Here is a 14,323-nt window from a genome sequence, read left to right on the forward strand (position 1 = left end):
TAGTCAGTGACTTTCATAAATCAATATCTGATTAAAGAATTAGACCAAGTTTTCCACATGCCAGAGCTGGCTTGAAAGAAAGGTGATGGTTTTTTATAGCAGCCTTATATATCCTTTCATGGCTAGGATTTGGATCCATTTAGAAGGCAGAGTTTTATAGAGTAATGTTTTTGAGAAGAATTATAAACAGAGAAGTATATAAAGGGCATGTTGCCATTTTTTCCCCCATTAAGGTTTTATCATGGATTCATCCTGAAAGTCAAGCCACAATCACTCGATGTAGCCAGCCCATGGTAGGAGTGAGTGGAAAGCGAAGCAAAGAAGATGAAAAATACGTTCAGTCTATCATGGACTCCAATGCCCAGTCTCATAAAATCTTTATATTCGATGCCCGGCCAAGCGTTAATGCTGTTGCCAATAAGGTGAGATTGTCTTTTAGTAATTAAGATTACAATCACAATTTCATGAATCAGCTGAGTTTGGCGGGAGCCAGTGTGTAGTAGAAAGAGTTCAGGCTTTCCAATGATAAAGATATAGATTCTAATCCTGGCTTTCCTACTTGATGGTGTGACTTTGAGTTAGTTATTTAATCTTTTTAGACTTTAATTTAATTTGCTTGTTTGTAAAATGAGAATAGTGATAGCTGACAGGGTTGTTTTAGGGGCAAAAATCATCTAATAAAAAATAGTGCAGAACCCTGTGTTAGTTTACATAATAAATAGGTGGTCAGCAATTATTAGTTTCTTTCTCCTTTCTCCAAACTTGACAACTACCTGAGCTTATGATTGACTAAAGTCTGCACAGCACAGCTGTAGGAATTGTGAAGCAGTGTTCTCAGTGACTGGTGGTCTCCTCTTCTGATGACTTGCAGTTAGCTGGAGCAGTAGTGCTGATTTCTGCTATAGAATAAACATTTGCATTATGGAAATAGAAGTTCTGGTCCATTTGACAAAATCTATTATAGGAGGAAAGAGAAGAGATACAACTTAGCTTTAAAAAGTTACGTTTTTTTTTTACCCTCAGTAAGCAATGTCTGTGTATTAGAGAAGAATTAGCTAATGCAGATAAGCAAAAAGAAGAAAATATTTTAAAACACCCCCATCCCTGTAACTAACAGAGAAACCTGGTGGTCTAGTGGTGAAGATTCGCTGCTCTCGCCGGTGGCTTGAGTGCATTTCCCGGTCAGGGAACCACATCACCTGTCTGTCGGTTGTCATACTGTGGTGGCTGTGTGTTGCAGAGATGCTGAAAGGTATGCCACTGGTATTTCAAATACCGACAGGGTCACCTGTGGCAGACAGGTTTCAGCGGAGCTTCCAAGACAGACAGACTAGGAAGAAGGACCTGGCCACCCACTTCCGAAAAAATTGGCCATGAAGACCCTATGAATAGCAGGGAGCATTGTCTGTACAGCACTGGATGGTGAGAGGTTAGTGCAGAAAGACCGGGCATGGTTCTGCTCTGCTGTACACGGGGTCGCTAGGAGTCTGAATCGACTTTAAGGCACTAACCACAAAAGAGAAACATCATTAAACCGTGGTTATACTACCAGACCTATGTGCATATGCATGCACATCTGTATTTGAAAAAGAAAGGAATAATTGTAACTTCCCTTTTTTTAAATTGACACTGGATCTTTCTATGCCAAGACACATTCGTCTTTAACATTATTTATTTATTTTTTTTTGTGAGGAAGATAGGCCCTGAGCTAACATCTGCCAATCTTCCTCTTTTTGCTGTGGAAGACTGGCCCTGGGCTAACATCCATGCCCATCTTCCTCCACTTTATATGGGATACTGCCACAGCATGGCTTGCCAAGAGGTGTGTCGATGCGCACCTGGGATCAGAACTGGTGAACCCCAGGCTGCCGCGGTGGAGCGTGGGCACTTAACCGCTGTGCCACTGGCCGACTCCTCTAACATTATTTTAGTATAATAACTAAATAACACCAACTGTTGTTGGATATTTCTGGGTTTTTTGCTGTTATAAACAATACTGGTATGATTATCCTTTTAATTAAATTGTGGAGCATGTACCTAATTATTTCCATCCTGTTTAGTGTTTTGAGGGCATTGTGAGTTCCAGGCATTCTTTATTAAACTGTTAAGTATTCCTCCTTAAAGGAGAAATGAGATAATGTGTATGTGAAGCCTGTGGCTCAGGGTCTGGCATATATTTTTCCAGTAATTACTTGTCCCCTCCCTAAACTTTACACCATTAACTAGCAGAAATGAGACTTAGGATATTTTCTAGGATGAGAGAAGAAGGAGGGAGGAATATAAGGCAGAAAAGACGATAGGGCAAAATATTATATTCCTCATCTTACTATTTGTTTAAATCATTTCCACACATCTTTCACAATGGAAATCCCCTCTTTTCTTTTGAAGACTCTGATATATTTTATTTATTGAGACATTTTTCTGATTACAAAATATGTAACAGACAATATTAAAAACTAGAAAGGCATGTAAAAAGTAAAGAAAGGTAATGAAAATCACCCATAATCGCTAATACTTTGATATATTTTCCTCCCAACTGTTTTTTCTATGCAGTTATTTATTGGTTATTTAGTTTTGTTGTTTTTCCTCTTAACATTATATTATAAATTATTTTTTTATGAAATAGTCTTGAAAAATCCTTTAATAGTACTCATCATATAGCTGTATCATTATTCATTTAATTATTCATCTAATACTGGGCATTTAAGTATTTATTTAGTATTTTAAATATAGGTGAAATAAATCTCTTTTGTTGGCATCTTTATTTCCTTAAAATAGTTTCCCAGACATACAAGTAGAATATCAAAATTTAAAATATGCATATTTTAAAAAGTTTTGTTACATATTGCCAGTATTCTTCAGAAAGGTTGATTCAATTTACCAGCCTTATGTGTTTTTTCCGCCAGTTTTATTGAAATGTAATTGACATAGAACATTGCATAAATTCAAGGTGTACAGTGTAATGATTTGCTATATGTATACGTTGTGAAATGATCACCACAAGTTTAGTTAACATCCATCACCACACATGGTTACAATTTTTTCTCTTATGATAAGAACTTTTAAGTTGTACTCTCTTAGCAACTTTCAAATATACAATACAGTATTGTTAACTGTAGTCATTATGCTGTACGTTATACCCACATGACTTATTTATCTTTTCACTGGAAGTCTGTACCTTTTGATCACCTTCACCCAAGTCCCCCACCTACCTCCCCCTCATTTTTTTTGGTGAGGAAGGTTAGCGCTGAGCTAACATTCATTACCAATCCTCCTCTTTTTGCTGAGGAAGACTGGCCCTGGGCTAACATCCGTGTCCATCTTCCTCTACTTTATATGGGACGCCGCCATAGCATGGCTTGACAAGCGGTGCATCGGTCCACGTCCAGGATCCGAACACGCGAACACCCGGCCGCCGAAGTGGAGCGCACACTTAACCACTCTGTCACCTGACCGGCCCCCTACTCTTCTTTTTTGATTTGCAAAAGTATACATCCTTATTGCAACAGATATTTTTACCTGCATAATTAAGAATATTTTTTATAGCTTAATGTGAATATGACAGACGCTCTTGCAACCATGACCCATGTCAAGAATTAAAACTTTTCCAGCCAGTAAATCTTCCCTGTGTGTTTGATTCCCTTCCCTCATTCAAATTCACCTTCTGCCTCCACTAAAAGTATCCACTATCCTTACTTTTATAGTAATCGTCTTCTTGCATTTCTTTTTACTTCTATTACTGAAGTGTACATCCTTAGGCTCTATAGTTTAGGCTTGCCTTTTTTTTTTTTTAATCTTTTGTTTATTGCAGTAACATTGGTTTATAACATTGTATAAATTTCAGGTGTACATCATTGTACTTCTATTTCTGCATAGATTACATCATGTTCACCACCCAAATACTAATTACAACCCATCACCACACACGTGCTGAATTATCCCTTTTGCCCTCCTCCCTCCCCCCTTCCCCTCTGGTAACCACCAATCCAATCTCTGTCTCTATGTTTTTGTTTATTGTTGTTATTATCTACTACTTAATGAAGGAAATCATACGGTATTTGACCTTCTCCCTCTCACTTATTTCACTTTGCATAATACTCTCAATGTCCATCCATGTTGTCACAAATGGCTGGATTTCATCGTTTCTTATGGCTGAGTAGTATTCCATTGTGTATATATACCACATCTTCTTTATCCATTCGTCCCTTGATGGGCACTTAGGTTGCTTCCAAGTCTTGGCTATTGTGAATAACGCTGCAATGAACACAGGGCTGCATGTATCTTTACACATTGGTGTTTTCAAGTTCTTTGGATAAATACCCAGCAGTGGAATAGCTGGATCATATGGTAGTTCTATCCTTGATTTTTTGAGGAATCTCCATGCTGTTTTCCATAGTGGCTGCACCAGTTTGCACTCCCACCAGCAGTGTATGAGAGTTCCCTTCTCTCCACATCCTCTCCAACACATGTTGTTTCCTGTCTTGTTAATTATAGCCATTCTGATGGGCGTGAGGTGATATCTCATTGTAGTTTTGATTTGCATTTCCCTGATAGTTGATGATTTTGAACATCTTTTCATGTGTCTATTGGCCATCTGTATATCTTCTTTGGAGAAATGTCTGTTCAGTTCTTTTGCCCATTTTTTAATTGGGTTGTTAGTTTTTTTGTTGTTGAGATGCATCAGTTCTTTATATATTTTGGAGATTAACCCCTTATCAGATGTATGGTTTGCAAATATCTTCTCCCAGTTGTTAGGTTGTCTTTTCGTTTTGTTGATGGTTTCCTTTGCTGTGCAGAAGCTTTTTAGTTTGATGTAGTCCCATTTGTTTATTTTTTCTGTTGTTTGTCTTGCCTGGTCAGACATGGTGCTTGAAAATATGTTGCTAAGACCGATGTCAAAGAGCGTTCTGCCTATGTTTTCTTCTAGAAGTTTCATAGTTTCGGGTCTTACATTCAAGTCTTTAATCCATTTGGAGTTAATTTTTGTGTATGGTATAAGGTAAGGGTCTACTTTCATTTTTTTGCGTGTGGCTATCCAGTTTTCCCAACACCATTTGTTGAAGAGACTTTCTTTTCTCCATTGTGTGTTCTTGGCTCCTTTGTCAAACATTAGCTGTCCATAGATGTGTGAGTTTATATTTGGGCTTTCGATTCTATTCCATTGATCTGTGTGTCTGTTTTTGTGCCAATACCATGCTGTTTTGGTTACTATAGCTTTGTAGTATATTTTGAAATCAGGGAGTGTGATACCTCCAGCTTTGTTCTTTTTTCTCAGGATTCCTTTAGCTATTCGGGGTCTTTTGTTGTTCCGTATAAATTTTAGGATTCTTTGTTCTATTTCTGTGAAAAATGTTGTTGGAACTTTGATAGGGATTGCATTGAACCTATAGATTGCTTTAGGAAGTATGGACATCTTAACTATGTTAATTCTTCCAATCCAAGAGCACGGAATATCTTTCCATTTCTTTGTGTCTTCTTTAATTTCTTTCAGCACTGTTTTATAGTTTTCGGTGTACAGATCTTTGACCTCTTTGGTTAAGTTTATTCCTAGGTATTTTATTCTTTTTGTTGCAATTGTAAATGGGATTGTATTCTTAATTTCTCTTTCTGCTACTTCGTTGTTAGTGTATAGAAATGCAACTAATTTTTGTATGTTGATTTTGTATCCTGCAACTTAACCGTATTTGTTTATTACTTTTAAAAGTTTTATGGTGGATTCTTTAGGGTTTTCTATATATAAAATCATGTCATCCGCAAATAGTGACAGTTTCACTTCTTCCTTTCCATTGTGAATCCCTTTTATTTCTTTTTCTTGCCTGATTGCTCTGGCTAGGACTTCCAGTACTATGTTAAATAGGAGTGGTGACAGTGGGCATCCTTGTCTGGTTCCTGTTCTTAGAGGGATAGCTTTCAGTTTTTCACCATTGAGGATGATATTAGCTGTGGATTTCTCATATATGGCCTTTATTATGTTGAGGTACTTTCCTTCTATCCCCATTTTATTCAGAGTTTTTATCATAAATAGATGCTGTATCTTGTCAGATGCTTTCTCTGCATCTATTGAGATGATCATGTGATTTTTATTCTTCATTTTATTAATGTGGTGTATTACGTTGATTGATTTGCGAATGTTGAACCATCCCTGCATACCTGGAATAAATCCCACTTCATCATGGTGTATAGTCTTTTTAACGTATTGTTGTATGCAATTTGCTAGTATTTTGTTGAGGATTTTTGCATTGATGTTCATCAGTGATATTGGCCTGTAATTTTCTTTTTTTGTGTTGTCCTTGTCTGGTTTTGGTATCAGGGTAATGTCAGCTTCGTAGAATGAGTCAGGAAGCTTCCCTCCCTCCTCAATTTTTTGGAAGAGTTTGAGAAGGATAGATATTAAGTCTTCTTTGAATGTTTGGTAGAATTCACCAGGGATAGGCTTGCCTTTTTAAATATTGTATTTGATATGTCTTTTCAGTCTCTCTTAATCTATAGTCTTCCCCTTGCCCATCTTTTTTTTTCTTTTTCTTTTAGCTGTAGAGTTTCCCATAGTTGATTTTGCTGGTTACATTACAGTATGGATCACTTTTCTTCTGTCCTCTGAATTTCCGTCACATGAATTCAGAGGTTTATTCAGATTCAGGTTCAATCCCTTTGGCAAGGCTATAGCCTACAGGGGATATATCAGGAGGCACATAATTTGTGGTTGATTCTCCATTTTGGGATGTTAGCAGCTGTTGATGCTCAGGGCCGAGATACATTAATTCACTGGGGTTGCAAAATGGTGATATTCTGATTTTATGATTTCTTTTTCAGCTATTAGTTGAACTCTTTCTATAAAGAAATACTTTCTTTTATCTATATTTTGGTTAACCAGCAGTGTAGTTCATATAAGAAAGCTAGGATAAATGCTTGATTCGTTCTCCTTGTGTACCAGTTTTCCCAATAATGAATTTACTCCCTGTCGTCCCATCAAGGTGACTAGTTTTTTTGAGTATCATTATGAATGCATGTATTTAAACATATTCATTATTTTCTAATCCATTGCTGATAGTGTTTTTTGAAGTTGAAATTTCCCATCCTTGGTCAGGGGGAGGCTTTTGAAGTTATCTCCTGAGTTCTTTTGAAATAACTATAGTAGTTTTTGCTATCTGATATGGCAAGATATATCAGACTCATCAGGAAATCTTGCACATTTCCTGGCCCAGACTTGGAATAACCATTTCTCCAAGAAGTTCTGATTTTTCTGTTAGTAAGAAATGGTATTTTAAACCATAATCTGGGTGCTAAAGAAACTTAATTTGCTACTGGGTTGGTCCTGTTTTTAGGTCTTTTCGGTGGATAGAGCTAGATTTATATGTTTTTAACGATAAAATACCTCATGAGTTCATACTGGTGCTTTCAGTTTAAATCCAGTGCTAAAGAGTTTTTACATAACTTCTTCTAAATTACATGTGTATCTCCTTTCTTCCACACCAGGAATCCTGGTTCTCAAGGACACAGGGGATTTGATAACATTAGTGTGTTCCGTAATTACTCATTTGCTTTATCCTGCTACAGTCTCAGAATAACAATACTATCATCACCAGTACAGTGACTGAAAAGTTGATTTTTTTTTTTTTTGCATTTGTTCTCCCATTTTCCCTCTTTTTTTTTGGCTGAGGAAGATTTGACCTGAGCTAACATCTGTTGCCAATCTTCCTCTTTTTTCGCTTGAGGAAGATTAGCCCTGAACTAACATCTGTGCCAGTCTTCCTCTATTTTGTGAGGAGATCAGTCCTGTGCTAACATCTGCCAATCCTTTTTTTTTTTTTTTTGCTGAGGAAGACTGGCCCTGGGCTAACATCTGTGCCCATCTTTCTCCAGTTTATATGGGACGCCGCCACAGCATGGCTTGCCAAGCGGGCATTGGTGTGCACCCGGGATCCGAACTGGCGAACCCCGGGCCACCACAGCAGAGCGTGAGCACTTAACTGTTTGTGCCACCGGGCCAGCCCTGGTCTTCCTCTATTTTGTATGTGGGTTACCGCCACAGCATGGCGGATGAGTGGTGTAGGTCCGCACTTGGGATCTGAACCTGCAAACCTGGGCCACTGAAGTGGAGCATGCCAAACTTAACCACTATGCCATGGGGCCAGCCCCCCAGTTCCCTCATTTTTAAAATACATTGTATTACTATATTTACATTGTCAGCACATATAGGCTTTACATATTCTCCCTTTTGTACACACGCTCTCCCTTTTACCTCTGATTTCTACAAGTAGCTATAAATTTCATGCTTACATCCAATTCTTATATGGATGTCTTTCTAGTCTTTTTTTTTGCAGTTGTTCCCTTGTAAATATTTCAGCAAGGGCTCATGGGAATAACATTCTGAATATTTGCATGCTGATAGCAGCTTATGTCCTTTATATTTGAAAGGCAGTTTTGCTGGACATTAAACCCTTGGCTTACATTTGATTTTCTCGAGTGTCTTAAATTATTTTCTTTTGGCATAAAGTTTCAAAGTCTGATGATAAACAAAATTGCTTTTCCTCCTAAGTCAGTCTCTTGGATATGCAAAATATTTTCTTTTTCTTTTCCTCCAGTTATTTTGTCAGAATATGTCTTCGTGTTGTGTGTTCTGGGTCTATATTCTCAGGTATGCATGTGTGCTATTTTGATTTGTAATTTCCAATTTTGTTTTTAAATTTTGTGAACATTTTCTTTAATCATAGTTCTTAGTATTTGTTCTGTTTCATTGTTTTGGCCTTTTTCTTCAAGATTCCTGTCATTCCTATGTTGGTTCTTCTTTGCCTGTCTTCATCATTTGTCACTTTCTTTTGAGTCCTTTTTATGTCCTTCTAACTTCCTTTTGGTTTTAAGCATTTTCTTTTTCACCATCTAGTTCTTTTAATTTAATATCTGTTTGTATTTATTTGCTCTTGTGTTCCTTCCAATTTAATCTTCATTCCTGAGTTTTTTCTTTTGTTTCTCATTTGTTCTCAAGTTCTGTCACTTCATTTCTGAGTTTTTCTAATTCTAGTTTATTTTGTTTTTCATGCCTGGTATTTTTTGAAGTCTTTACCTTGCTTGAAAAGAGAAGATTTCAGTTTTGTGGGGCATTGTTCATAGGAATGTTTTGAAGGCTGCTCATTCTCTTTTTACTATAGGTTGTATGAGATTTGACCTTGATCCTTTTCTGTTACTCATTTTTTGGTGAAATTAGTTTTCCTGAACTTTCAGAAGGATGCATGGTTCAGTTAGAAGGTGTGACTCAAAAGTTAGGTGCACCTGGAAGTTAGAAGAGCTAATTTCACTGAGCTGCCTCTTTTATTGTTTTCATGTAGCGTTAAAAAATTTGAGAGCTTATTTTCTGAGATTTTCTGGCTCTGTCCTGTCTCTCCCTACCCTGCATCCACACCCGCATCTGTTCCTATACCCATCTTAACCCCCTCCCCCCATGCTTTTATCTGAAACTTCTCTTCCCTTCTCTTTTTATCTGGACTTTCTCTTCTTTTGTTTTGTTGCCTCTGTCCTGCTCAGTTTTGATTGTGTGCTTAGCAGAGTGGATCCCTGGCTGGTCAGTTAGGAGCGTTTATAAGGGTTAGACTGCTTCAGCCTTTAGATCTACTGTAGACCCTTTATGCTCATCAGCTGTTAGAATGGACAGAACCCTTCCTGGTTTCAGCTGCACTTCTCAGATTGATCTGTTCTGCTTTCCCGTAGTTCTGGAAGAAGAAAGCCAAAACAAGGAAGCAGAACAAACACTTAACAACTATAAGGCTCTCTTGTGGTTTTCCTGTTCTCTAGTCTATCTTATATCCATTACTTCCTTCTGCTTCTTCCCACATAATCACTGATAGCATCCAGATCTTGTGGCTGTTGGTGGTTTTGAGGTTTGATGGAATGCTTTGTCCCCTAGTTCTGTTTTAAATAAGTCTTCTGTGTTTTTGGTTTTACTATCTAGTTGCTCTGTTTTTTTCGGTATCAATTTTATTGAGGTATAATTCACGTGCCATAAAATGCACTCTTGTAAAGTATATATTTAAGTGTTTTTAGTATATTAATGAAGTTGTACAGCTATCTGATTCCAGAGCATTTTCATTCTGTGTGCTTTTGTGACAGATTCTGGGTAGTTGCCACTATTGCCATCTTTCTAGAGTTTTTTGCAACAACTTTGAATTGGAAGGCCCTCAACCCCTGACCTGTCTTATTCCCACTCTCCAGAAATAATCCTTGTTAACAGGTGTACACTGATACACTGTTAATTTTGTACACACTGTTAATTTTGTACCTGTGCCAATCTTGAATCTCAACTGTTTCCCAGACTATCATGTCAGAAAGGAACTGATATGGTTATGAGTTGGTGAATTTTGTTGTTTTAATAGGTGTGAGTCATATATAATATTATATAACTACAGTGGCTATTCTAGTATTTTCCTCAATTTTTTCCATTAGTGCTCTAAGAAGCATGATTTTATACATAGGTAGGAGATAGGGGAATATTTTTATTTATAAAATAGAGAAATATTCAATCCAGAAAAATTAAGTTCTCCTTCCTAGCTATAGCTTATTTTGAATACCAGTTGTTTCTCGTTCTGTTCTGTAGATGTAGAGTTAAGTCTTTGAGGATAGTGATAGTAATATACTATAGTATTCTGTGCTTTTATATTGTCTTTTTATTTAAAATAATTATGTGGTTAAAATAGAAGCAAGTCATTATGATTGCAAAGCATTTTGTGAATATTAAGATTAAAATGAGGTGAAGAGAAAGGGAGGTGAAGCAGCGTGGGCCAGTGGTAAACTAGACAGATGTAGTCCTGGCACATGGAGCTTACTAGTCTGGTGATTTCTGTCTTCTGTAAGAAATTGTGTTTGGGTAGGATTTGAAATATGGGTAGGGAAAATTTAGTGCTTTAAAATGTAAAAGTGTCTTCATGTATGTTATCACATTTAATTTTTCTAACAGTCACATAAAGAAGTGAGGGTGAGAGTGTATATTCCTGTTTTATAAAAAAGAACATGTGGTAGAGAGTGGTTGTGTTAAGTTGCCCTGAGCCATCCTCATTTTCCCATGGAGTTTTCCTGTTCGTCAGTAATGTGTATCATCTTTCCTGCTATTGGATGTTTTATGGTGCTTTTTCATGGATGTCAACTTACAATGGATGTGCATTCATTTATGATTTCCTGTGATGTGTCCTTTTTTTCAGGCAAAGGGTGGAGGCTATGAAAGTGAAGATGCCTATCAAAATGCAGAACTAGTTTTTCTAGATATCCACAATATTCATGTTATGAGAGAATCATTACGAAAACTTAAGGAGATTGTGTACCCCAACATTGAGGAAACTCACTGGTTGTCTAACTTGGAATCTACTCACTGGCTAGAACACATTAAGGTGGGTATATGTTACTATTTCCTTATACTATTACAGAATATCAGTCAAGGACTTTCTCTGCCCTTTTGTCTATATTGGCTCTTTTCTTACAATTGAAATCAAGATGAAGGTACCTTTGTAAACAGTGAAAAATTGATAACTGCTTTGATAATTAGAGCTACTTCTAAGTTTTGGTGCTTGAATAAATTAGTTTCCTATATTGTGCATTTGGTTCTGTTGTACTTCTTTCTTTCCCTCTCTTTCTCATGCTACCTGAATACTACCCATCCTTGAGATCCTAGTTCATATTTCATTTCTTCCCTGAAGTCTTCCCAGATTGCATTCATTTCCATTTTCTCTGAAATTGTTACTTTTTCTTTCCATTTAATTACTTTTGTGTATCAACCAACGTATATTACTAATTCATAGAGACCACAACTGGATAAATCCTGTTTCTTTTTTGTCCCTTCAGGAGCTAGGGTAGCACTATCTGTGTAATAATAGGCACCCAGGAAATACTTACTGCATGACTTGTGAAGTAAAAACCATTCTGGTCAGGGAAATGGAGTGAAGTAGTTGAATGAAGGATACCATTGGAATGTTAAATGATTTGGAGACTACCATGTGAACACTAATTTGCCTAACATGTTAAGATAATGTTTGAAGCACCAAATGTTATTTCAGTTAATGTAGTTACATATGTTTTCAGGAAAGTTCTGAATTTTAGTAACATAGCTTTTTACTAAGATATAGACTTGTATAGCTACATATGTATTATGAAATAAAGGGAAATGAGATTTTTCATGTTAAGAAGGAGCAGACTTATACTTACATTAAAATCTCTAAAATTCAGACAAAAGCGAAGAGAAAGCCAAACTGACCTAATGAGAGTTATAGACTGTTTTATTATTGTTTCTCTTCTAGAAGCTTGAATGTAGCAAAGTATAAACACTCCTCAGTTAGCCAGCATGTTCCTGTGGCCCATCTGTTACATTGTACGATGTGTAAATAGAAAACCATGAGACTTGATTTGGAAGTAACGTAGGTTGCAGCACTTGCTTCTGTAAATTCCAGGACATTTCACTAGTAGGTACAACATTCTGTCCGAAAAGCTGGCTGTAACAGAAACAAGTTTCCTTAGAGGTAAAGAAATACAGTTGTGTCTGGACTACCTGCTCCTACCCCAATCCTCACACCTACCAGGCTTACCCACTCACTTTCTTCAGATTTCTGCTCAAAGAGCACCTTCTCAGAGAGGGCTTTCCGAACCACTGCATACACAGTAACAGTTCTGCCAGCATTCTCTAGACCCTGCGTGGTGCTTTGTCACTCATTGCCCTCTAACATGTATTTGCATATTCATTTGCATCTGCCTGGCCTCCCCTAAGTAGAATGTAAACTTCCTTTGCCAGCACTTTGTTCTGTTCACTGCTCTATCTCCAGCCCCTAGAGCAGTGTCTGCCACAAAGTAAGGGACTCCATAAATGTTTATTTTATAAATGAGTGAATGAATGAAGATGACCACTTCGGATAACTCTCCCTGGTCAGTCTTAACTTTCCAACTCTTCTAGTCCTTTGGGTCAATGATTCCTAAGTCTGGATATACATTTGAATTATAGGTGCAAGTTATTTAAAATAATGACTTAGGATTAGTGGAGAATGGGGCCCAGGCACTTTTTTAAAAAACTTGCTCACAGATGACTCTGATGCATAGTCCACATTGAGATTGCTTCAGATTACCCCATTTCTAGAATATGCCTACAGCTGTGATCAAAAGGAGGTTATCAGGAGATTCTTCAAGCCTGGTAAATCTGTTTTCTTTCATTCTGATCTATGTTTGTGGAACCATGTTGTTTTTTAAGTATGATCTGGCCATTGCAGAGAAGAATGGGGCTATATTGTCCATTTTAAAGAATATTATACTTTCGTGTTTCTTTTTTGGTTACATCTAATTCTGTCTAGTATTAACTCAAGCTCAACTTCAGAAAACGTAAATTATTTCCCAAAGAGTCTATGTATATTTAAAAAAATAACTGAAATTATTTTAGATACCAGTTAAATTGATGTGGTAATATGTTGATCTGATGAGAATTTTTTATTCATACTGACACAGAAAAGTAGCTTACTCTCAAGTTTTATACTGTGCTTGCTGTATGCTATGTGTCATTTATAAAAACAGTAAAATAAATACTATAGAATATTTGAAAAGAGATCCAATTTTATTACTTTCATACTTATTCTGATTTGGTTAAGTAAGCGTTGTTTTATTTTTTTATTTTATTTTATTTTTTTGTGAGGAAGATCAGCCCTGAGCTAACATCCGTGCTAATCCTCCTCTTTTTGCTGAGGAAGACCGGCTCTGAGCTAACATCTATTGCCAATCCTCCTCCTTTTTTTCCCCCAAAGCCCCAGTAGATAGTTGTATGTCATAGTTGCACATCCTTCTAGTTGCTGTATGTGGGATGCGGCCTCAGCATGGCTGGAGAAGTGGTGCGTTGGTGCGCGCCTGGCATCCGAACCTGGGCGGCCAGTAGCAGAGTGTGTGCACTTAACCGCTAAACCACGGGGCCGGCCCCGTAAGCATTGTTTTAAATAACGGATAAGACTTCAGCATATTAATTATTTTTATTTAAATGGATTATGTTGGAATATTTGAAGATTCTTAGAAACAGGTCTCTTTAGTACTTGATCCTTCTTTTCTCTTACTCATACTGTTGATTTGTGTAGAATCCAGAGGTACCTTTCACTTGGATATGTCATTGTGCAGATGAATAGGAGTCTGCATTTATGAGATTTTTCTAGTTCTAAAAGCAAAACTTATGTATCATCTACCATTTAAAAAAATTTTTTTAGGAAGCAACTGATGTTTTTTCTCTGCATATTATTCAGACAGTCATCCCTAACAAAACTCTATTAGTAAATTTTGAAGAAGGAAGCATTTAATTTTTTAAAAATTTCGTTTACAAAACCTG

General features: G+C 36.9%; 1 protein-coding gene across 5 annotated transcripts in view; it reads left to right on the forward strand.

Moving 5' to 3' along the window:
- Positions 1-14,323, forward strand: part of MTMR2 (myotubularin related protein 2) — a 106,176-nt gene that overhangs the window by 79,315 nt on the left and 12,538 nt on the right. For all 5 annotated transcript variants that reach the window (XM_058545370.1, XM_058545372.1, XM_058545368.1 and 2 more), the window contains 2 exons: positions 234-422; positions 11,187-11,372. In XM_058545370.1, coding sequence (XP_058401353.1) covers positions 234-422; positions 11,187-11,372 — 375 coding nt within the window. The remainder of the gene's footprint in view (positions 1-233; positions 423-11,186; positions 11,373-14,323) is intronic.

Source organism: Diceros bicornis, chromosome 7, assembly GCF_020826845.1.
Source record: "Diceros bicornis minor isolate mBicDic1 chromosome 7, mDicBic1.mat.cur, whole genome shotgun sequence".
NCBI classification, from domain to species: domain Eukaryota; kingdom Metazoa; phylum Chordata; class Mammalia; order Perissodactyla; family Rhinocerotidae; genus Diceros; species Diceros bicornis.